Source organism: Barbatula barbatula, assembly GCF_947034865.1.
Source record: "Barbatula barbatula genome assembly, chromosome: 20".
Taxonomy (NCBI): Eukaryota; Metazoa; Chordata; class Actinopteri; order Cypriniformes; family Nemacheilidae; genus Barbatula; species Barbatula barbatula.
The window spans coordinates 2,354,378-2,380,091 of NC_136783.1; the positions used below are offsets into that span (position 1 = coordinate 2,354,378).

General features: G+C 42.1%; 1 protein-coding gene across 3 annotated transcripts in view; it reads right to left on the reverse strand.

Annotated features, from left to right (window-relative positions):
* The window catches only part of serinc3 (serine incorporator 3), a 54,937-nt gene that overhangs the window by 26,695 nt on the left and 2,528 nt on the right, over positions 1-25,714 (reverse strand). Inside the window, exons 2-8 of one of the 3 annotated variants that reach the window (XM_079482680.1) lie at positions 24,041-24,575; positions 14,429-14,589; positions 9,692-9,885; positions 9,018-9,097; positions 4,112-4,249; positions 3,867-4,036; positions 3,673-3,763 (exon numbers count right to left, since the gene is read on the reverse strand). In XM_079482680.1, the coding sequence (XP_079338806.1) occupies positions 3,673-3,763; positions 3,867-4,036; positions 4,112-4,249; positions 9,018-9,097; positions 9,692-9,885; positions 14,429-14,560 (805 nt within the window). In that variant the 5' untranslated portion in view covers positions 14,561-14,589; positions 24,041-24,575. The remainder of the gene's footprint in view (positions 1-3,672; positions 3,764-3,866; positions 4,037-4,111; positions 4,250-9,017; positions 9,098-9,691; positions 9,886-14,428; positions 14,590-24,040; positions 24,576-25,714) is intronic. The other 2 variants (XM_079482679.1, XM_079482681.1) reach the window with 2 other exon arrangements.

The window sequence follows — 25,714 nt, forward strand, 5'->3', positions numbered from 1 at the left end:
TTAAGCAAGTGAGTGCAAAAGTCTAAGTTATTGCTCACTTACATTTACATTTATTCATTTGGCAGACGCTTTTATCCAAAGCGACTTACAAGTAGTTACTTCCTCACCTACTACTTAAAAGTGAATTACGATGGTTTTTAGGAATAGTCAGATATTATAGAGGGTTCTGTAAGAACTTAACCACAGTGGTTGCACCTCTTACTGACCTTCTTAACACAGATCGAAAATGCATGTGGGATGAGAAGTGTGAATCTGCTTTCACTCTTCTAAAGATTTGTTATGCAATGCAACAGTCCTGTCTGCTCCAAATTTAGCTGTACCATTCGCTTTGCAAGTTGATGCAAGTGCTTGTGGTGCGGTGCTGTTGGAAGCTGATGATGCTGGCATGGAGCACCCTATTAGTTACTTTTCTAAAAAGTTAACCAAGTATCCTCAGGACTATAGCAGTTCCGGTAATCAAATAGTTTTACACACAGATCATAACACTCTAATATTTCTGTCTTGTATATCAAACTCAAACCAACGAGTAAGGAGATGGGCACTGATCTTACAGGAGTATGATTTTGACTTGCGCTACAAGAAGGGTGTTGAAAACGTCTCGGTTACGTATGTAATCTCCATTCCCTGATGGAGGGAAAGAGACGTTGTGTCGACAGAATGGGGTTTGACTTGAGAACCTATCATCTCTGACTGACTTGAACAGGCCAATGAAAATTGGCAAATGAAATTTGCATGCCGGTCCCCGCCCCGGATATCCGGGTATAAAAGGGAGCCGGCGTGCTGCATTCATTCACCTTTTGTGCTGAGGAGCCTGAGGATCGTGCCCCGACTGCTGCAGCGGGCGGCCAGCATTGTTGCATGAAGGACACAACGTCTCGTTCCCTCCATCAGGGAACGGAGGTTACATACGTAACCGAGACGTTCCCTTTCTGTCGGTCTCTCGACGTTGTGTCGACTGAATGGGGTTCCTCGGAAAACACCACAACGCTGTGCCGTGTCACAATCTCCCGCGAAGCGACGCTGACTGGCCTGGGCGTGTCAGACGTGAGCGCTAGCGTGAATTGTAACCTTCCAGTAGAAGGGAAGGAGTCCAGAGCTTTCTTAAAAAGATGGGAGCCCCTTCCACTGGCCGTCACGGACGGAGGCCTAGTTCTCTTAACAACGAGAAGCCGCCCAGCACCGTAAGGCCCACTGGGAAGCGCCATTCCCCCCTGAGGGAACGTGCTACGGAGACCACTTCCTACCGCAGGGAGGAGCTTAGTGGAGATCCACACACGGGGAGAGCACGTGGGAGACATGCGGACACGAGAGGGTGTCGCGAGCAGGTGAAAGTACACCTGGGAGAGGTCATGGGCCATCGTGTGAGAGCCATTCATGAGAAGACATCAGACGGAACCGCCCTGTGGGGGGGGTTACTACGTGTGGAGCACTAGGCCTTCCGAGGGGCTCGAAGGGGGGCCTCTGGAGGCCCGCCAGGACCACATTAAGGTCCCAAGAGGGTACGGAGCGCGGTCGAGGTGGATTCAACCTTCTCGCGCCCCTCAGAAACCTAATGATTAGGTCGTGCTGTCCCTTGGGGACAATGAAATACGGGCTGTAAAACCCGGAGTACATCTCGGCCAGAGGGACGAGCTCGATCGCCCCCTTCGCCAGAAGGGTAGCGACCTCTGCCCGAAGCATCGACCCATCCCACTGAAGTGAAGAGGATGCCCCGAAACTTGGGTGGGCGCTTGACGAACTGAATCGCATAGCCGAGACGGATCGTCCTCTCTAGCCACCGTGCTGGTCTGGGAAGAGCCAGCCAGGCTCCCAGGGACCGAGACAGGGGGACCAGAGGTTCGATCTGCTTCATTGCAGTACGGCTCCCTTGCCGTGGGGGAGACCCCGGGGAGGAGAGCGGCTCTGCCGAGATGCCTGCCTGGCGATACCGTGGCACACCGCACCGTCTGACTGAGGGTGCTGGTGGCCACTGAGGGTTCGCTTCCTCCTGAGCTCGACCCCCCGGAGGAGGGAGCTCCAAGGAGTCGTCGGGGTCGGATGCCAAGAGGTCGCCCTCCGATGCTGCAAGCGACATCTCATCGTCGTCACGACCCGTGTCCGAGTGCGTGACTGAGGAGCAAGGCGGCGTACCGCCTTTTCCGGGACGGTCAGACGAGCGAGGCGGGGCGTGAACGGTCCGCGAGCCAAGTGCTGACGGATTGAGGCTCACGGTAATCCCCCTATCACCCTCGTTGCTCGCCGAGGCGGACGGCAGGGCTGATGCCACTGCTGCCGCGGGACGGGAAGCATTCGAGGTAGTGGCTGTGCGGGCATGACGAATCCACAAACGCTGCCTCAGCGTGCTGGAGTCCCAGACACTTGAGGCAGACATTGTGTCTGTCCCCTCTCCTCGATGAGTGCGTTGCACCCACGAGCACAGCGGGACATGGCACGCTGAAGAAATTAGCTCTTTTAGAGAGAAGCTTTGGAAGTTGCCGAGACGCCCAGGGGAAGTCACAGGAGAAGGGACAGTCCGCTGCACCATGTCGTAAGACCAGCAACAGTAGTAGAACCACAAAGTCGTCAGCATCGATGCGAAGGCTCCGAAGAACAAAAGGTGAATGAATGCAGCATGCCGGCTCCCTTTTATACCCGGATATCCGGGTATAAATTTCCTTCGCCAATTTTCTTGGCCTGTTCAAGTAGACGATAGTTTCTCAAGTCAAACCCCATTCTGTCGACACAACGTCAAGAGACCGACAGAAAGGGAACATTGTCGCCGATGCATTGCCAAGAAGCTTTATTGATGATAATTAAATTGTCAATGGTGGTAACATGAATCATGTGTGAAACTCAGAATTTATTACAAATTGAGATTTGTAACTAAGCCCCCCTTAGTTACAAATCCCAATTTGTAATAAAATCCTGCGCCACCAGGAGGGTGAATTTCCCCCTTTTTTCGTGTCAGACTTTTTTTGTTTCACTCATTACGACTTTCAATCTAATGTATTTTAAAACACGGTATCTTTCATATGTATAAATATATATAACAACACAATCTGATGGGAATTCATCCTATTTTACAAGGTCTTGTCAACAGATGCAAAGGCTGAAAAGAACAAAAGGCTAATGAATGCAGCACGCCATCTCCATTTTATACCCGGATATCCGAGGCGGAGTCCAGCATTCAAATTGAATTCGCCAATTTCATTGGCCTTTTCAAAAACTAGTCAGAAGAGGATAGGTTCTCAAGTCAAACCCCATCTGTCCGTTCCACAAAACTTGTAAATATTTGGAATGTAAATATGTGGATGGACAGTCGTCCTGATTGTAATTAAAAAGGTTGTGCTCACACGAAAACGCATTAATAGATTCCAAATTTTGTGTCTATGCCACAAACTGCCGTGAGATTGGGTTGAAAGTTTATTGACATTTTATGGATTTGGCAGACGCTTTTATCCAAAGCAACTTACATTGCATTATTGCATTAGCTAAAATGTTTAAAACTAGAACACTTAAACACTGTAATGATATAGCTATACTACAGATCCATCAAGCGCCTGTTTTAAATGATAAGAACATACTATAAGAATGTGTTATCAAAAGATATTTTTTGCTTATATTATGACTCCTTGACATTGCTTTAATATGCTATACTATATGTTTGAAAAAAATTCCAGTGAAGCTTCTTACCAGGCTCATTGGTCATGGCTGACCAGGTAAGGTACATGGAATACAATGTCATGATGGATGATTGAAGCAGACCAGACCTAGGCTGGTGCTCCTACAAAATTAAACAAAAATAAATTAGCATTTTCGTGAACTGAAACTAACAAATATTTTAGTATGTAAAAAAACTGTAATATCTATGCAGCTATGAGAAATACCTGAACTTTGGGCAGTACAGACAGAGCAGAAGCCATGACACAAAATAACAAATTAAAGGTAATGAAAAACTTATTGAGAACACATCCCTCTGACTGAGTGTAGATGCAATAGAAGAGAGCTGCAGCCGTAAAGGACAGTGCATAGTTGAGGACCGTGACTGATAACAAGGCTAGGATAAAAAACAAAAAGTTTAATGTAATTATAAATATTTGTATTATATTATTATAATTATAGTTTTACCTACCTATGTACCAATATTTTGTATTTTCTTTTTCCATTTTATGAACCCAGGACTCATTCCATGAGTGGGCGAAGTCAATAAGAAGAACCAACTGGATAAGGATAAAGCAAAAAGCCCCGCAAGTTCCAACAATAAACCATGCTTCGAAAAGAAGAAGTACATTAAACAAAATGCAGAATTATAATTGATATTGGTGAAAAAACATTTGGGATCCGAACAGCTTTTATTTAAAAGAAGGCCACAACAATACTACAAAAGACTTATAAGTATATTGATTATATATTGAGCTCTTTAATATCACTGAAATCTCGTCAAAAATAATTGGTCTTTCTACTCCTGCTTTGTCAGTCCTTATGGAAACTCGCAGGGCAAATAGTATTATAAAAAACTTGAGTCATCCTCTTAACCAATGATTTATCCTTTTGTCCCCTTCTGTTTTCTTTTGTACTTGGTGGAGATATGTCTGTAAGAAATTGGTAGGAAAATATGTGTATAGGGCATTTTGATATGTGTAACACGGTACAAAAAAATTATTCGGATTAATTATATATATCAGATTTCCAGCAAAACGAATCCTCATTAAAGATATTATAATTTTCTTTTAAAGAAACTTTGTAACTTCATTTGATACATTATATCACTTATCAATTCATTGTTAATCCCATTGGTTATAATTCTTTACAACAACATTGTCACATTATGAACAATTATGACAACACATATTATGAACAATTATAATACATCGTACCATTTTAATAACCCAGAATAATGCAGTCTGAGTTGTAATATCACGTACCCTTGGCCTTTTTAGAAGCTTTAGAACAGGAGTGAATTATTATGGATGAGATTTTGAAGATCCAAAAAGTGCATTCATTGATCAAAAAACGGCTCCACGTGGCTCTGTGAGGTTAATAAAAGCCTTTTGAGGCAAATCCATATCTTTGTTTAAGAGAAATATCCATAGAATTTAATTTATGATAATGTCAGATTTCCGTAATCCGTCAGCCGCGAATGAACGAGAGGGTTGTCATTCGGCAAATGACACAGGCGTGTTGTAAACTCTGTTGACCAACGCTGCATTTTTCGTTTTGTTTTGCTGTCTCCTCTGCGCTGCCGGTTTCTGTGGAGCTTACAACAGGCCTGCATTATTTGCCAGAATGACAACCCTCTCGTTCAGGCATGGATAACGGAAGTTTAACATTAGTGAGACAACAATTCAAAAATTGCTCTAGACTGCAGTAAACTCTTTAGAAATGCAGCTCGGCCAATCAGATTCTAAGATCAGAACAAACGTAAATTTTTTTCTTAAATGTAATTCAATCAAATGCTGAAAGACTGTGAATTATTGAAGGACACCTATATTTTGTTTTATGGTTCATTATACTATTTATTGTTGTCTCAAACTTTATACACAATATTAAAAATTTTCAGATTATTGATTTTCCTTTTTTGCAGAACTGTGATTGTGATAAACCTGATCACCTGTTGGAGAGAGACAATAAAGTGTCTCAACACGCTCTGCATTTGAAGGCTTCAGGTAGTGATTATTTTAGAAGAAGACATTTTGATGGATGACTTTGAAAACCTTCCACATATATGAAATATGCTCTTATATGTCAAATATATATATGCCTGTAACAAATGTTTTGTACACTTCCTACATGTGACCACAAATTTATATTTTGACCTTCTTTGGTTATTACTCTTTAAATTTAACTTATTGAAAAGTATTCTATTCTTCATATAAATATTATATTTCCTGTAGAGCATGGTGATAAAAATACCAAGGTCATGGGTTCGATCCCAGGGATTACACATACTTAGATGTATGGTATCATGCAATGTAAGTCGCTTTGGCAGGGAATGTGAATCTCTTCAGCCTCGGAAGGCCGTCTATGGAGCGATTTTAGTCTCATTAATTATTCATGCATAAAACCTTATTTACGTGCACATAGTATATATTTAAATTTACGAAAAGCAATTCACGTGCGCAAAACAAAACAATTTTCTCACAAATTACGTTTCGCAAACATACAACTGCGCACATAACTTTTGAAAAGTTAAAATGTCTTGTTTTACGAATGTGCAAATCGTCACACACGTGTGAATCGCCTTGGACGTGTGTGTGTGTTTTTTGAGACTCTCCTGGCGACGCAACCCCTTCCACTTGGGTTGTCGTACTCTTCAGCCAATCAGATTCAAGCTTACCATTCAACCAATTACAGGACTCAAGGAAAACGGCTCTGCGCAGCTTTGGTGCAGGCGGCACATATTTTGTTTAGTAGGCTTGTCTGTTTTTATGTTTTTAAATGTTGCTTACGTTACCATTACGATGTGTTTATGTGGTTGCCAATCCAAAATAATAGAGTTGTTACATGAACATAGATGATTTTGAATGAATATTTTTAATCCACTGCAAATCTTCAGTTTCCTCCCATTTTGCGATTCATTGCTGTATGGCATGTCTATTTACCTTACCGTGTTTCTATCTGCGGTCAGTAGTATTGTCAAAGACGGTTTGTGTCGTTTTTTTTAATTAAAATCTGATAATACTAGTTAACTTTTAATGTAGTCATTTATTAGTATAGGTCTATATAGGCTAATATATCTATCCATTAGTAAAATAATCCCTTCAATGGCGTTTACAGAAGCCAATAAGGAACATAACACGTATGTCTAACTAGACTATATTAATTTACATGAAGAAAGAACTACAAAGTCAGGGGAAACATTACAGTATTTCAAACTGACTTGACAGAACGCATAGTGAAATGAGACCAGGTGGACAGCAGCGAAGTAAATTGAGTATTGTATTTTATTTAACAGTAAAAAATATAATAAATTGTACCCACAAAGCTGCGCAAGCGTGGAAAAGATCGTAATGTGATTAACGTGCGGTGAGGGTGATGCATCATTTCCGTTCTATTTGAGCCAAACTGCTCTAAAGTTGCGCAGAGCCATTTTCCTTGAGTCCGGCGCCCTCAGTGGGTTGTGATTGGTTGAATGGTAAGCTTGAATCTGATTGGCTAAAGAGTACGACAACCCAAGTGAAAGGAGTTGCGTCGCCAGGAGAGTCTCAAAAAACACACACACATGTCCAAGGCGATTCACACGTGTGTGACGATTTGCACATTCGTAAAACAAGACAAACGCGTACATTTTTACTTTTCGAAAGTTATGTGCGCAGTTGTATGTTTGCGAAACGTAATTTGTGAGAAAATAGTTTTGTTTTACGCACGTGAATTGCTTTTCGTAAATGTAAATATATACTATGTGCACGTAAATTAGGTTTTATGCATGCGAAACTGTTTACGCATGTGTGTATCTTGTTTTACGCATGAATAATTAATGAGACTAAAATCGCTCCATAGCCGTCTGTCTAGGAGAAAGAAACTCTTGTTCCAGGAAGTACTCGTTCCAGAACCTGCAAGAGGCGCAGGCCTTCCTGACCGGTTTGCCTTAATTATTTGTTTTCTTACATTTACATTTATGCATTTGGCAGATGCTTTTATCCAAAGCGACTTACATTGCGTTATTCTATACATTTATACATAAGTATCTGCAATCCCCTGGGATCGAACCCACAACCTTGCATTGTTAACGCAATGCTCTTACCAATGAGCTACAGGAAAGCTTTTTTGCTACGACCTCGTCGACATGTTGCTGTCCTGCTTTGCTTTAATAGACAGAGCATTTGTTCTGTGGACATGATTGGTGAGGGGGAACTCTCACACTTATGGTTCTTACAAAAGGTATATGACAATCGGACTGCTTTACACTATCTTAAACCGCTGAGTCAGATTTACTGTATATTTCATTGCAAGTCGAGAAGGGGGGAGCTTGTTAGTTATCTTGATATTGAACTGCGTAGGGGATGTTGCTGTTACGCCTCTCAGAATATAATAATTACTATTTTAATATATTTCTTGGGGTGCTTGCCAGTTGGCGACATGTATAATTTGTTCCATATGTTCTCTTTTTTGTTTCGAATTTCAGCAAAGACATTTCGGATCATAATCTGGTATTATGCTTCCTTCACTACCCTATGGGTGCCAATTACACTCCTGGTTACAAATATGGTAGAACAATGACTTCAACTACCAAAGGTGTATTTCTTGATAATATTGCCCTGAATTGTCTCAAATCTAAATCTTACATTCTTACATTTACATTTGGCAGACGCTTTTAACCAAAGCGACTTACATTAAATTATCCTATACATTTATACATAGGTGTATACATAATTTTTTAACGGCACCTTCTCGGAAACGTTAGACACAGTTAATCCTCTGCGCTTAAAGAAGATTAAAAATGACAGCCCGACACCGTGGTATAATGAACAAACTCAGGCTCTAAAGAAAGCGGCAAGAAGTCGAACGCATGCTTACATGCTTTCAATTAGGATACTGCTGACAGTAGCTACAGTAAATCAATGAGAGCGATCAATTTTGAGTGACAGTAAAACTGACCAATAGGCCTATATCATCTTTCTAAATGGAGGACCTTTGTTTTTTCCACCATTTTGGGGTTGTTCACCTGCACTCTCGTGCAATTAAACTTAAAAAGAAGAAGAATGTGGTTGTAAAACAAAACTTTTAAATGAAATTGTAAGTTATTTATGATTTATTTGGCCTCCGTGCCTTAATACATTTTGTCTACTGATGTGCACATTTGTTTATGGTGCTATGAAGCTTTACTTGAGACGAGTGATTTTGACTAAAATCTTTTCAAATCTAAAGTCTCGATGCTAACATTTACTCTGCAGGTGGAAGTTAGTACATTTTTTTTTTCAGTTTACAGTTTCATGAATTTGCCTGTTCATTGAACAATATGCATGTTGGCTGTTTTGCAATGTGTCTCGTCCGATCAAAATTAAAAGCAGAAACTGTCAGATTTATAAAATTCTTACTTCGGGTGAAAGGCTCCTCTGGAATGTAGAAGGCACCAACAGTTACTGCAACCATGGCTCCAATTTTGAAACTCCAGAAACTGATAAAAAGATTGAGATGAGAAGAGTTAAAATATTTGTAAGGGAAAAAAACACTGTAGTAAGTGTAAATTAAATAATTGGAGGTCAACTGGTTCTTTTTAAGGACACTTGATCAGCTGCTTTTATATAAAAACTGAATTATCACATTGCAGCATCTCAGAAGAATTAATGACCAAGGGTGTCCATCCTAATATATCAAGCATTTTATTATGTGCCTAATAAAGTGGCCAGTCATTTGTTGATTGAGATAAAAAAATTCTAAAATGTTGTGTCACACTTCAGTATAGGGGGCAATTCTCGCTATTACTTTGACTTTTTTACCCAATTAACTTTTAATTTGTTGCTTATTAATAGTTAGTAAGGTATTTATTAGGTTTAGGTATTGGGTAGGATTAGGGACAAATTAGAGTACGGTCATGCAGCCAATATGCAATTAATAGGCATGCTTATAACAACAAGTTAATAGTGAGAATTGCACCTATACTGAAGTGCTACCAAAAGTTGAAAAAGAATTGTGCACTTTACAAATAAATAATTTAAGTGGAAATTGTAAGTTTTTTAAAAATAAATATTCGCTTTAATATTTGTCTTACCCATTGTGGATTGCAGCTCTGAAATCTTGGTTGTTTTTCACGTTGATCATGAGCAGCGAGAAAGTGAAGAAGAACAAACTCATGCCACAACAAACCCGATACACAGCCTTATAACCTATGAAAATCTCACACTGGAAAATAGCCTTCATTCTGGGGATACTGGACCCTCGTCCTCCATTACAAAAGCCAGGTATCTGAGAAGTAAAAAAATTATATTATAAGTTAAAGAATAAAGTTATTTTTGCTTTAAAACCTAAAACTATGGAACTATTTCAATTTAATTCAGACTTATGAATTTGCAGCCCTACTAGAACACTTTTCCATTTAGTTATATTCATTCACATTCGACTGTGACAGACTGGCAAAGTTACGGTCACACTACACTTTCCGTTCCATTGACTTCCATTCATAAGCATGTGAATGCACTGACCGGAAATGATAATAATAATAATAATATCACACAATCCAATTTTGTACAATACAGCTTTAAAATGATAAAAATAAAGCTCATTAAAAAAAGAAAAGCTCTTGCTTTTCTTTTCTGCATTACACTGACCTAACCAAACGCGATGCAATGAGATTCCTGCGATAAGCATTTTGTTTATCCATACTGAAGGCAAAAAAGAGACAGGACACGACAATCAATCACAAAACGGTGCAAATTGAAACTGTTTTTCTCTATTTACGCACCATCTTGGCCAGCAGCTGAAGAGTGCACATGCAGAGAAATGCGTCCTGTTCTCATGACTTCAGTGATGCCTGACTGGAAACTATCATTTCAGAATCTAAACATATGTAATCAAATGAATATAGCCTGTCATCGTCCATGTTGGATGATAAATATTCATGAGGTGCAGAACTTACATCGAATGAGATGACATGTTGTGTGGGCAAAGCTGTCAGGTTAGGACAAAACCACTGATTAACATGGAAAAGCTTTTATCGCTTGTCGTGGCATCACGTTTGGTTAGGACACAGTGATACACTTTTTATTAGCCATGATTGCAGGCTGTGGCATCACTTTGAGTATATGCCACAAAGTTAAAGGAAATGGTGGGAGATACATTTTTTTATATATTTTTCTGGTTGTTGCACATTCTGGTTGATACACTTAAGTGTGAAAATAAATATAAAATGCAAAGATGTTTTAAAATGTTAAAATCATTTCTTAGCTTTTTCAGTATGGACCATTTAACACGATATTCCCTATGAAAAGCTACTCTCAATGCTGCGTTTCATACGCTATAGGAGAGCAGTCTTTGTTCGACTGGTTGTGAAAAACGTGTATAAACACGCAAAATTTTTATGGCTTTAAATATCGTCAGCAGGTGACTTGGCTAATTACACCATCACCTGCAGGTTATTAATACGTGTGTCGTGAACATGTCTTCAGGTTTCTTTGTCTTCAATGACCGCTTTCTGTGTGCATGTGTGTCTTTGCGTTTGTGCAATATATATATATATATTCCTAAAAGAGTTTACCTAATAGTTTAACTAAAGAGTTTAACTAAAGAGTGTAACCAAAGAGTATAACTAAAGAATTTAACTTTAGAGTTTTACTAAGAGTTTGACTAAAGAGTTAAAATAAGTAATGTCTAGTTCAGAGCGATGTGTGCCTCTTTGTGAGAGGTTTCTATCCGAACTGGAAAAACATGAATTCTGCTTTGAGTGCTTTTGGGGGCTGACCATGCTGCCCTGGAGCTTGAGGGAGAGTGCGAACTCTGTGATGCCCTCAGTGTCCGGGTTCTCTGTGCTCGGCTGTCTTTCTTTAAAAAGAGCCGAGTCGCCTCTGCCCTGTCCTCAGTTGCGTTTCTCTTTTGAAGGTAACAGGCTTGACGAACTTCTCTGGGCAGTGACAAATGCTGTCGACCGTCTCAAGCTCGACTGGCCGCAGGGCCCCTACGGGCTTAATGCTTGACGACAGATATCTGTCGAGTGGCAGAGGATCCCCAACGTCGGGTTCTCCCTTTCTTTGAAGATCTGCACAGCGAGTTGTCCCATTCGTGGCATAAGCCCCGCTCGTGGGGAAGATTTTTCAGGCAGCGGTTCAGGCTGATGCTGCCCTAATCACCATGGCGGTTTTGCAGGCGTACCAGGCTGACCTGCTGGATGATGTTAGCACAGGCGGGGTAATTTATGAGTGAGCGTTTTCTGAACTATACCGGGCCACATATTTGTCTCTCCGTGCGACCAAGCAGACGGCCCATGCCATCGGCCGTTCTATTGCTGCTTTGGTCACCACGGAGAGACACCTGTGGCTTAACCTCATGGGCCAAAAGCGCCATGAGGAGGCGTTCGTAAGATATTTCCCCGCCATGCTCAAACGTCTGGAGTGTCAGCTACCCACTCCGGACCAGTTCCCCAGTCCCGTGATATTTGTATTCCTGGGACTGTGGAGGTGTGCCCCTCTGTGGAGGGGTGCGTAAGGCTCCTCTCCGGCACCCTCACAGGGCCGCTTTGCAATCTCCGCCGCTACCAGGATTAGTGGTCTAAAAAAACTAAATATTCGGTCGTCTCCTGCCATGAATCAGGATGCCGAATGTCTGCCATCCTCCCAACTAGACGAGATATCAATATTGACACCCCTTTCAGAGAAGCTGGTAGTGAGGAAACTACTGCCTGGTATCTCTCCATGGGTTTGAAAGGACTGTAGCCAACTGTATCTCAACGGCATGGTCTCCACTTCTGTGCAACCTGAGCGAGCACATCTGTTGACACAAGAATTACAATCTTTGCTGGACAAAGGGGCCATAGAATGTGTTCCCCTATCAGACAGAATGTCTAGCTACTACAGCCGGTAACTTCTATTTCCCAAGAAGAATGGGGGGTTTCGGACCTAGTATCCCTCCTCGACGACACGCCATGGGCTATCCCAGTCAGGAGGGATCTCCCGTCTCAAGCACACGCGGCGAAAAGTCACCCCCGTCCAGAGTTTTGGAATCTCCATGCCTGGCCCCTGAAGGATACCACCCGAAGTAGTATAGACTATTCTAAGTGCTAGAGCTCCCTCTACTAGAAGGAGCTATGCCCTAAGATGGAGCGGTATCAGATGGTATATGGTACACCATGCAGACCCAATTCACTGCCAAATTGTATCTGTGTTGGAGTTTCAGCAAGAGAAACTGTCCTCAGGGACGAGCCCCGGTACTCTCAGGGTTTATGTGGCCACCATATCAGAGATTTGCAGCCGTCCTGTTTAATTTTTGGGATGGTCAAAGCTATTCTGCATCCTCCCCGCGGTCAAGCTTCAACTCTAGGTGTCAGAGCTCATTCAACAAGGGGGTTTACTCTTCTATGGCCTTAGCAAGAGGTGTCCCCTTGCAGCAAGTGTGTGATGCGGTGGGCAGGTCCTGTCCGCACACATTTGTAGACAGATCCAGACAGATCCAGTGTGGAGGCATTGGTATTCTCGTTCCCATAGTGTTTGAAACGCAGCATCAAGAGTAGCTCTTGATAGGGAAAGCCTCAGGTTACTTGGCTGTAACCCTGTTCCCTGAAAAAGCGGGAACAAGATGCCCTCAATGCCACACTGTATGCATGACAGACGTCCTTTCAGACAAATTTGGAACATGAACCCTTGTATATATAATCTGCAGGTGCTGGTGTAATTAGCCACGTCACCTGCCGAGGTTATTTAAAGCCAAACAATTTTGGCGTGTTTGACACACGTGCTTCACAACCTGTCGAACAAAGACTGTTCTCCCATAGCATTTGAACCGCAGCATCTTGCGCCCGCTTTTTCAGGGAACAGGGTTACAGCCAAGTAACCCGAGACGTAAACACTGTTCCAATAGCACTTCCGGTTTTTATTTTAAATCTTATATACACAATTGAATGTCAAAAATATGACTTTAATGTTTTTATTTAATTATCAACGTTTTGAAAGTTGTATTTTGTTCACACATTTGTGTAATGTTAAAAAGCAGAAACAGGAAATTATTCTGGACCAGTGTTGGATTAGCGTTTTTTTGTTTTACAAAGTGGTGTATACACATCTATTGTATGGTTATTCTTACAGTTCTGCTCATGAATCGAAATACCACTTGTAGAATTGACAATTAAACAGTTATACGTTACAATTGCTTCCTACTAAAAGGGTGTAACATTTAATTCCTGGAGTGCCACAGCTCCGCACAGTTTACCTTCAGCCCTATTTAAACACATCTTATTTGTCTAATTAAGATCTTCTTGATTATTCAAAAATTTAAGGCAGGTATCCAGGTAGGTAAGATGTTTATCTTGCTGCAGCGTTAAGAGAACGGGTTTGGGTTGCAACCTTTTGAATGGGCTGTTGAAAATAATAGTTTTACTATGACGGCTGACAGAACATGGCGAATTGCATGAAAGAGGACCGGCGGTGTATGTAGATCGAAATAGATCGAAATAGATTGAATTTTAATGTAATAAACACATAACGCTTAATTGTGTAAGCTCTTTATACATAGGTATAGCTATATTGTATTGCATTTCTATGAATAGATCATCCAGAAAATTACAAACTGGACCTTTAAAACATGCAATTAAAATGATATGTGAAAGTTGGCATCCATGTTGGAGGCTGGGACCCGGGCATGTCAAAGGGGCTCTATAGCGCCCTCTGGAAACGATGTAGAAATATTTAGTTAATAAACATATGAAACCAAGTACATGTATAGATCTCCATGAGCTGGACAACTTTTTCGATATAAGAACTATGAGCATGTACAACACGCAATGCTTAGATAGGGCTCCTTTTGCCTGAATTACTGCAGCAATGCGGCGTGGCATGGACTCGATCAGTCTGTGGCACTTCTCAGGTGTTATGAGAGCCCAGGTTGCTCTGATAGTGGCCTTCAGCTCTTCTGCATTGTTGGGTTTGGCATATCGCATCTTCCTCTTCACAATACTTCAGGGTTTTTCTATGGGGTTAAGTCATTTCAACTCAGCTTTATTCATGTAATGGCGCTTTTTACAATTTTCATTGTTACAAAGCAGCTGTACAAGAAAACATTGACTATAAGCAAAATATAAAAGGTTATGCAGGTCAAAACACAGGTCAAATATCAGACAGACTATAAATTCCTATATGCAGTGTTAATTAAATAAGACTATAAAATTCTAGCAGCCCCCCCGGCCAGGCAAACAGTATGCAAACGGTGGCGAGCAACCCAAAACTCCATTGGAGGAGAAAAAAAAACAAGCCTGACCAGGGGATTCCAGTTCCCCTCTGGCAAAAGCTGCAGCCTCTGCACAATCTCGACAGTGCTTGCACAACAAGGCAAAATAAAAAACAGCATTTGTCAGGTCTGGGTATGGATTGCGCCCTGCCCGCACTTGTAACCTTGGACTGAGTCCTGCCCGCTCTAGTAACCTTGGAACAATGAGACAAGACTGGCTGAGAGTAGAGTACTTTTCTGCACTCTTTGATGCAACAAATGCATCAGTTGTTATTGGAAGTGTTCCTGGTTCCTGTTGATCTAACTAGTGCAGCCTAAATCTTCAGAATATATATTATGATAGTGTAGTGTATGCAAGATTAAAAAGATGCGTCTTTCGTCTAGATTTAAACTGACAGTGTGTCTGCCAGCCTGACAGTGCGGGAAGACTGTTCCCAAAGTTTAGGCGCTAAATAGGAAAAGGATCTGCCGCCTGCACTTTATTTTTAAATTCTAGGTATTACCAACTGACCTGACACCTGAGACCGTAGTGCACGTGAAGGACTGTAATACGTGAGAAGTTCACTCAAGTAATGAGTAGCTAAACCATGAAGGGCTTTATAGGCAATAGGCAAGATTTTAAAGTTAATGCGATGCTTAATAGGTAACCAGTGCAAGGTTGACAGAACCGGGCTAATATGCTCATACTTTTTTGTAAGTGTAAGAACTCGAGCTGCCGCATTTTGGACCATTTTTTGTAATAACCAGTTCCCTGATGGAGGGAACGGAGGTTACATACGTAACCGAGACGTTTGTCTGATATTTGGCCTGTGTTTCCCCTTTCCTTATCTCAGGTGTGTGGTTCTAGGTGATGGCTCCTGTGCGTGTTGTGTGTATGGAGTGTTTTGTGGGTGGGTGTGACTGAATCTGTGTGTCTGTGTCTGTCTTCTGTGTTTTCACCTGTTCTGTTTTGACTTTTTTTGACTGTTTTTATAACCTTATATCTTTTGCTTATAGTCAATATGTTTTCTTATGCAGCAGATTATTTGCTTGTTGATCATTGACTGTGTTTTCACCCTGTGTGTTTTCCCATTAAATCCTCATTTCTATAATCATCTGTGGTCTCCCCTCTGATTTTTGTGACAGGAAGGCTATATGAGACCAGTTTTTTTGTAGAGAACTGGGGCCCGTTTCAGAAAGGGTGCTGATCCCCTACCCTCCTCACGGAGCGTCTTCATCATAAGAGAAAGATGGGGTTCTCCAGGGGCTCCAACGGAGCCTTACGCAGGCCCACCAGGACAATCTTAAGGTCCCAGGAGGGTACGGATAATGACAGGGGGATGAACCCCCTGTGCGCCCCTTAGGAATCTGCTGATCGGCTCCTGCTGCCAAGGGCGAGAAGAGGTGGCACTTATAGCAACAGTCACCTAGTGGTGGTGCTCTTGCCCGAGGGACCATGCTCACAAGAGCGGGAGAAAGGTCACTTCGGATCTTCTTGTCCTGTCCAGGGTCAAGACAGGGGGTCCCAGAGGTCTGGTCTCGGGTGCCAGACCGTGCCCTTCTCGCCAGGGGGGAGTGGCCATCAGAGTGTGTGCTCCGAGAGCCAAGTCTGGTTGGGCCAATCGGGCGCAACTAGCAGACTTTGAAGCTTCTCTACCCTGGCTCCGCACAGTACCAGTGTGGAGAGGCTCACTGTGAGGGAAGATGTACTCCCGCTTGTCCCGCAAACAGCTGTGCGCAAAGGCATCCGTGCCAAGAAGGTTTCGGTTAGGGAGTACCCAAGCGGGCAATGGGAGGTGTACAGTGCTGCACTGCTCCCAATGAGGTGGACCGCGGGGATGGAGTCAGCAACTTCCGCGGAGCGACATGCCAAGAGAATACACATCGGCTGTCTTATCGAGGTCATCCGGGATATGAATACAACAGCCACTGCTGACTCCAGAGGAAGCGTAGGGCGAGTTGCGACATCTGCCATGAACCTGACGGTTGACGTCATTAGGGCAGCTATCTGGGACTCCAGCCTGGAGTGGGACATGTCTGTCCGAGGAGTTAGCGTGCGTCGGCAGATAGACGTGATGGGAACACGCCCTGTGCCGGTGTGCCACGCTCTCCAGGGGACCCGACTCTGAAGCCAATGCTGAAGTTGTCTCATATGCATCAACCTGAGCGGCATGACTGCCGACAGAAGGGTGATAACCTCGAGCCGAAGCACGGGAGCGAAGTCCTCCAGTCCTCTGCAGGAAGTCCTCAGCCTCTGCAGGAAATCGCCACCCAATGTTGCGGCCGAAATCACATCCTCTGCACGCCGTGGCGCGGATCCGCTGTGGGACTGTCTGGCGACGCCCATCGGAGACGGGGATAATGCGACGTTACACGCACCGGGACTCCCTTATTACCACGGCCATTCGGTCGGGTGCAGATTTTCTTTTGTAAACCCAGAGTTCCCTTTCTGTTGGTCTCTCGACGTTGTGTTGACAGAATGGGGTTTGACTTGAGAAACTATAATCTCTGATTGTACTTTTAAAAGGCCAATTAATTTGGCGAATGGGACAGCACACCAGTCCCCGCCTCGTACATATGGGTATGAAAGGGAAGATGGCATGCCCATTCATGTTCCTTTTTAGATGCTGCCACAACACCATCTGCTTCCCATTCCATGGCGGCTGCAGCAATGGTGATATGGGGATTCCCATGAACGTTAACCTGTCGCAGTCAAGGCCACGGACCGTCCAGGCCCCATCATGCTCACCTTACCTGTTGTTTGATTGCACTTATGCTTTTTGTTGTCCTTATGTTGTTCCAATTGCTTCCATTGCAAAAAAACACACAAACTTCATAAGTAGACATAAGTAGATAAAATGGCCAATTCAGGACGCCTTTAAAGTAAACCATTATGGATGAAATATATTGAGATTATAAATGTATATATATATATATATATACTCCCTGATCCAGTGTGTTCGCACTGCCAGTGGGCAGGGGAGAAAAGTGATGGCATGCACCAATCTCTGTTCGGGGACAGCTCTCCCTGTGGCTTGCTCCAAAACAGACAAAGAGCTGCTCAGAGCTACCGAAGCTCTGTGTGCGGTTCAAGTAGAGGCGCAAGGCTCGGAAGGCGTCACTGCAGATGGCTCGTTATATGGTCCAGTAGGTTAGTACAGAGCAATAAACTGCTTAGCATAAAGATGATGCTTCGTAGGTTCCGAAGAACAAAAGGTGAATGAATGGGCGCCTTTTAAAAAGTACAATCAGAGTTGATTTAAGATCAAACCCCATCTGTAGGTTCGACACAACATTGAGAGACCAACAGAAAGGGAACACAGAATTTTAACAAATTTAGGTAGTCTAAAAATGAAATGACCCTAATTTATCCATCTGAATGTAACATTAATGTCTTTTGTCAGTTAACTGCCTATTCATGATGAACTGCACAGGCATATGTTTTTTAACAAATAACAGATGATTTATACTTGTACTACTACTGTTTGGCCTGTGCCACCAAACTTTGAACCTCTCTAACACCAGTGCTATGTGCAAAAAAGTCAACTTACAGCCTTAACACTAATAATAATTACTGCTTGCTTTGTTTTATAGCAGTCCCTGAGAGTAGGCCTATAACCAAATTCAGGCCAACCCTAAATGGCATTGACTTTGTAATTGCTTGCAAGAACGCGTTCAGTATTAGTAAGCGTCTGTTCAAGGTAAACGTTCATAGCTTTAAACTACCGCCTTTAAGACATTTAAGACCTCCATCAGGCAACGTTCCCTTTCTGTCGGTCTCGCGACATTGTGTCGACAGAATGGGGTTCCTATTAAAACGCCACGGCACTCAGGATAATGTGAGAGTGTCTGGGCCTGAACACTAGGCAATCCATGGACACTGAGAATGCTTGTAGGTCCCCTATCCTCTTGATGGAGGCGAGCGCCACCAGGAGCTGAGAAATAGCGGCGTCTCCCAGGGGCTCAAAAGGGGGCCTCTGGAGGCCTGCCAGGACCACATTGAGGGACCTAACCCAAGAGGGTACGGAGCACGGACGAGGCGGATTCAACTTTCTCACGCCCCAAGGAACCTAATGATCAGGTCGTGTTGCCCTAGAGACTTCCCACCGACTGGTTTGTTATGAGAGGCCATAGCGGCTACATACACTTTTAGTGAAAGTAAACTCTCTATAGTGAAAGTGACTTGTACGCATGATCCTTCTCCTGCTCTCCTTTGTTGATGCATGGGGTCCTGCATGCTTTTCCAGGAGAACGGTCTAAATAAGGGATTAAGAAAAGTTGTTACGTAACGATTCTTCAAAAACTTCGGAAAAAAACTTTCAGAAACCTGTACAAGCACAGAATTGAATATTAGATTTCTCTCTAATAAAGCACTTTTTGTTAACGACTTGATAACAATAGACATGCTCTGTTTAGAACAGTGGATAAAACCAGATGATTATATTAATTGAAGGCCATAGCGGCTACATACACTTTTAGCGTAGAAGGGGAGAGAATGCTCTCGAGTCTCTTTTGCAGGAAGAGACCCCGTTTGAGCAACTCCGCCGGTCTTCTCCCCTAAATGAGCACCAGGACGAGAAGAGGCGCCACTAAAAGGGCGCACAGCCGCCGCCTGGCAGGGGCCCTAGTCGAGTGATGGTGTCAACCCCTGGCAGGGGTAGGCCACTCAGGATCTCCCCGTCCAGGAGCTAGACATGGAGGTTCCAGAGGTCTGGTCTTGGATACTACAACTTGCCCTTCCCCTGCGAAAGAAAGGGGAGTTGTCATGAAGAGCATTAGCTCTGAGAACCAAGTCCGGTTGGGCCAGTACAGCGAAACTAGTAACACTTGATGCTCCTCTAACCTGACCTTGCACAGGACATGTGCAATGAGGCTCACTGGGGGAAGGCATACTTCCGCTTGTCCCGCAGCCAGCTGTGCTCTAGGGCATTCGTTGCCACAGGGGATCTCGGTCAGGGATTACCTAGCGCGAAATGGGTGGTGTCCAGAGAGGCGAACAGGTCCACCTGTGCCTGCCCAAACTGCACCCATATGAGCTGGACTGTGCCGCCACTCTACACGGACTGTCGACTGACGAAAGAGCGCATCGGCTGTCTGGTTCAGGTCGCCGGGATATGTGTGGCTAACAGAGACTTCGTAACCTGCTGACTCCACAGGAGAAGGCATCGAGCGAGTTTTGATAACTGCCTTAAACGAATACCGCCAATGAAATTTCATTCTCCAATTTCCATTGGCCTTTACAAGTCAGTCAGGATGATAGGTTCTCAATTTAAACCCCATTCTGTCGAACACAACTAAAGACTGACAGAAAGGGAACCACCGCTTATGTAACATTCATAATGCAGCACGCCCTAATGCAGTGAACAGACAAACACAGCTGAACTTAGCGAACGTAGTTCTATCTCCTGCACTCTCTATAGTGAAAGTGACTTGTACGCATGATCCTTCTCCTGCTCTCCTTTGTTGATGCATGGCGCATGCTTTTCCAGGAGAACGGTCTAAATAAGGGATTAAGAAAAGTTGTTACGTAACGATTCTTCAAAAACTTCGGAAAAAAACTTTCAGAAACCTGTACAAGCACAGAATTGAATATTAGATTTCTCTCTAATAAAGCACTTTTTGTTAACGACTTGATAACAATAGACATGCTCTGTTTAGAACAGTGGATAAAACCAGATGATTATATTAATTGAAACGAGTCGTTCCCCTAAGATTATTATAATAAAAATTTGCCTGGTCTATGATGCAGAGGGGGAGGTGTCGCTTCACTTTACAATAACACTTTTAGCATTTCCCAGAAGTCTAATTTTAAATAAAATTATTTTGAAGTCATGGTACTTGACTTCAACACCTAATACTAAGGATAAAACATTTCTTAAATTTGAGTTATTGTAAACATATTTGCCTGCTGTGCACTGTTACGTGATTCCACTGGGTATAACAATCCTGTCTGTGTTTTCCTGTTTCTATCAGACTTTAATCACAGACCACAACCACCTCATCTGTTGCCATAGCTATTCATTGATTCATTTCCACTCCCTGTGTGTATAAGTAGCCCTCATATTTCATTCTCCTTTGTCTAGCGTTGTTGTATGTAACTCAATGTTTGTTTAGTCATGGCCACGGTTATGTTAAGTCTTTTGTTTCTCTCTATTTTGTTCCCTCGCCAACTTTTCATAGTCTCTTTGCCTCAAATGTGATTGCTTTTGTTTCACAAGTGCCCACTCATGGGCGCCGTATAGGGGGGAAAAGTTAGGACAATAACAAGGGCCCCTGACTGACAGGGGTCCCAACAAATAGGTAAAAAATTATTAATTGTTTTATTATATTATACACTATATAAATCATCATCATTTAGTATATTTCAAATAATAATAAAATTAATGATGTCTTTTATTTTACTTATTTTGGCATTAAAAGTTAAATATCCCCAATTGACGAAAAAGTAAACATCCATATTGACCGAGCACCCCCCTGTATCTGCATGAAATGGTTCGGTCCTGCCTTAGCACACTCGTCATCAGTGACGGTGTTTAGTTGCAGAAAGTCGCGACGCGTCAGAAACAGAGACCACTATGTTGCGCAGTAAAAAAAATCTGATTTTCAAAAAAGATAAAGAAAATTGAGAGAGTAAAGACAAAAGAAAGGGTGTCAATCTGTAACCCAGTTTTTCACCAAGAAAGGTGGGTAGCATTCAGTCTGAGTGGTATTAACCTGTTGTCCATTGTGAAATAAGCTAGCTACCTGCAGGCTAGTGTCAGCCTACATTTCATCAACATTTAATCAGTGCAGGGAAACATTTAGCAAGCTATTCATATTAAATAATTGTCCATGGCCATTTTAGCAGACTTAACAACAGATGAGTCAGCAGCACCCCAGTCTCCCACTGCACCCCTCCCTGTCCCAGTGAAGAAGGTGAGTAACATTGTGTTAATGACTTAACATCATTCCAGGGAGTCTGTTTGGGGTCTCTGTTGCTCTTTTTACCATAACAAAAAAGAAAGTGGAATAATCATCAATGACAGAAATCAAACACATATTGACCATTAGGACATAAAGAAAAATAATTAAATAATTAAATAATTAAAATAATCCAGTTTGATGCGTTCATTTAGACTGAATTTTGGCCGTTAAATAACATCTATAGATACAGACCTTATTATTCCCATCATGAAGGGCAATTTATTTCAGACGCTTGCACACACGCACACACACACACACACAAATCTATCATATCTAATGTATGTAATCAAGTGATGATAATACAGAACTATAGGTAATTTGGGTCAATGTTCTGTAGTGTTAGTGTCATTTATTGGTATATATTTCCATTGTTCTTATTTGTACCATGTTAATTTACCTTTTAATTTGATGTCACTGGTACTGTTAGTTTTGTTATGACCGTATTCCAAACCTAAAAAACCTATTGATTTAGTGATCACTTGAACTGTTTTGTAGCACTATAATAACCCTTATGTGGAAATTCCGTTTTACACGTCAACTTTATTTTGTTGTTGGCATATATGTGCAGTTAAGTAAAAAAATCAGCTGTTTTCATTGTTTTGAGATGATGATGTTAATTTATTTTGATTAAAAAGTTAATATATATTTAGTTTTTTTCTTTTTTTAATCTGTCAATAGTTTTACAATAAAAATATATGAGAATGGACATTTTTATGGTGGCTTTTAATCTTGCATCAAATTGTGAACTGCATACTGTATGCAGACTTGCATTTACATATCACCATCAGTAAATATTTAGCTAGTACTAGTATTGAACTACAAGAAGCAAGATAGTTGCAAGCCTTTGATTAGAGTTATTTAAAGCTTTTGATTGGACAGTTAGGTCCTAGAGATGTTGTGCCAACAGTGCACCAAGGGGGCCCAATTTGATTTTTTTTTTCAAAAAATTCCTGGCGTCGCCCCTGTGCCCACTAGTATTGGACCTCTTGAATGAGGTTTAAATGGAACGCACTAAGCCCTTGATCACCTGGTATTCACTTTGAACCAAAAATGTCATGATAACGCCTCAAACTTGAATACTTTGGGTGTTTTTAATCTTTTTGTATTCTTAGAATGCAATATCGCATTAACTTTAAAAGCTTGCTAATTGCCTATAAAGCCCTACATGGTTTAGCTCCTCACTACTTGAGTGAACTTCTCTTGTATTACAGTCCTTCACATGCACTACGCTCTCAGGCATCCGGTCAGTTGGTAATACCTAGAATTTCAAAATTAAGTGGGGTTAGGCAGATCCTTTTCCTACCTAGCGCCTAAACTTTGTAACAGTCTTCCCCGCACTTTCCGGGAGGCAGACACACTGTCAGTTTGTGAAAGTGACCTATTTGTCAGTTATGGTGAACCATTTCTGAAATGTGACCTCTGCATTTAACCCATCCAGAGAGTAGTGAACACACGCACAGCAAGTCGTGAACACACGTACACCCAGAGCAGTGGGCAGCTATCACTGCAGCGCCTGGGGAGCAAGTAGGGGTGAGGTGCCTCCTCCCGGCTGAGTCTGGCTTCTCCCAAGGTTTTTTTCTCCACTCCTACATGCATATACTGTTCATCTGTAGTGTAGTTTTGGTTCCTTGCTACCGTTACCACTGGCTTACTCACTGGGAGACTGCTGATTTTGTTTAATTCATAATCGATTTCCGTTTAACAACACACAGGGACGTTAACATACTTTAACTTTAGCAAATATTTTCTTCCTGCGCGTTTTGGTATTATTGCAAATTGTTCTAGTATATTGTAAATTTAGGTTCTCAGTCCTGAACACATTCAATAAGCCCCAGGAAGGTTATTCCATGTGTGTAGCATGGTTTCATAAAATAAAACACAGCAAATAAGATGCAGCAACAGGGCTGATACTAAGGCTGTGTAATACGGTCAGCAGTTATAAATTGTGGTATTTTATACCGGCTTAGAACTCGGCTCTGACAATTAGAATTAAGGACCAGAATTGAACGTTTTATAATAGTAATTAAATGCTACTCATTGGAGCTACATGATAAAAGACATTCACTTCCACAAATTGCTAATTTTAATCGAATCGCTAGGAGATTGAATCACGATTAATATATGAATCACTTTTTCTCCCACCCCATTAAAACAATAATTCATATATTAATCGCGATTGAATCTCCTAGCAATTCGATTTGATTAACTAATTTTAAAAATCGATTCTTCAAAAAAAATTTATTATCCTTACCTTGCTGATGTTCATAAATCTCTTTTATCCTGACCCACAGTTTTTTTTAAATGCTTCAGGTTCTTCACCATCTTTGCTTTTACAGCATCTTCTGCATATTTTTCCCTATTCCAACAGCTCTGAAGACAACTGAAAGCCTCACACACAAGCCAAAGAAAAAAGGGGCAAACGTGCTTTAGAAGGCAGCACAATACATTAAACTAGAAGTGTCTGTAAACTTTGAACATGTAACCATCTGTTGTGTGAAATTCTGTTCAAATTTTCCCCCTGATTGTTTTAGTGGGCTAAGGCCAGTTTTGCAGATTCTACAAGGGGTATTGTAAAATTATGAGCAGAACTGTAGATTATGATGCTACCAGTCCTAAGAATGTACTTTTTCAAGTTGCTGCTCAACCCCCGGTGACAACATGACACAGGCAATGATGGTGCCAAACAGCAAGAGGAAGGCATAAATAATTCGGGTTACAATAGTGTTCTTGATCTGCAGGGAGCATCTGCACCAATGACATGCTGCGCTGCTGCAAAGGCAAGGAACCTTAAAAAAACACAAAAAAAGACAAGTCAGCCATTTTACCACATAAATGTTGCAGAGTTATAAAGAAGGCAATCTATATATGATCAGTTATAAGTTTATGGTCATTTTTAAATGTAATTTTATATTAATTGTTTTTATATTTATTTAAAAAGTTTCCATATTGCTGAGTACAACTTATTCTCATATTTTTACATACAGTATAGATTTTATGTATAAAAATGTAAAAAATAATAAAGTGACCTAAAGATTTAACATTACGCTAATTTTATGATTGGAGGATGTTATTTTGATAGTGACTTTTTATGCTTATTTTTCACAAGAGTGAAGTGCGATTCGTATACCTAATGTACATAATTAAATATGTATACATATATACATAATTTGTCAATAAATAAATAATTGGTAGGCTATTATTACGTTATACTGATACTTTATACTGTAGCACCTGGGAATTAGAAGGTTCCAGCTGACTTTTTGTCAAAACTGAGTTCCCTTTCTGTCGGTCTCTCAACGTTGTGTCGAACCGACAGATGGGGTTTGACTTGAGAACCTATCATCTTCTGACAATTTTGAAAAGGCCAATGAAATTTGCATGCCAGACTCCGCCCCCGGAAATCCAGGAGACTTGCTGCATTCACCTTTTGTTCTTCGGAGCCTTCGCATCTGATGACAATCCTTCTAAAAGAGCTGATTTCTCAACATGGTCTCTCATAATGACTTCACCTGGCATCTCAGCAGTTCCGGAGGTGTTTTTTTCTCTCTAAAAGAGCAAATTTCTACAGCGCAGCATGTCTCACTGTTCTCACGGCGATTCCAAGCCACGCCCAGCGCCGGTGCCTTTTGTCCCCGAGGTGCATGAGGAGCTCGGTAAGACCGGGAACGCCCCTTTTCGGCGCATTTTCCATCAAACTGACTCTGTCGCCTTCTCTTCCCTCGCTGGGGGAGCAGCCAGGGGCTACGTCGACATACCCCGGGTGGCGCGTGCCGTCACGGTGCACTTGTGCCGCAGACGGCAGCCTCCTGGGGGGGCCGATCTAGACTCCCGTCCGTGGCTAGGGGGTTTTCGGCATCCCGGGTGTCGGGAGCTTGCAATGCCGCGGACCAGGCTGCCCCCGCTCTTCACACCATGGCCGTCCTGC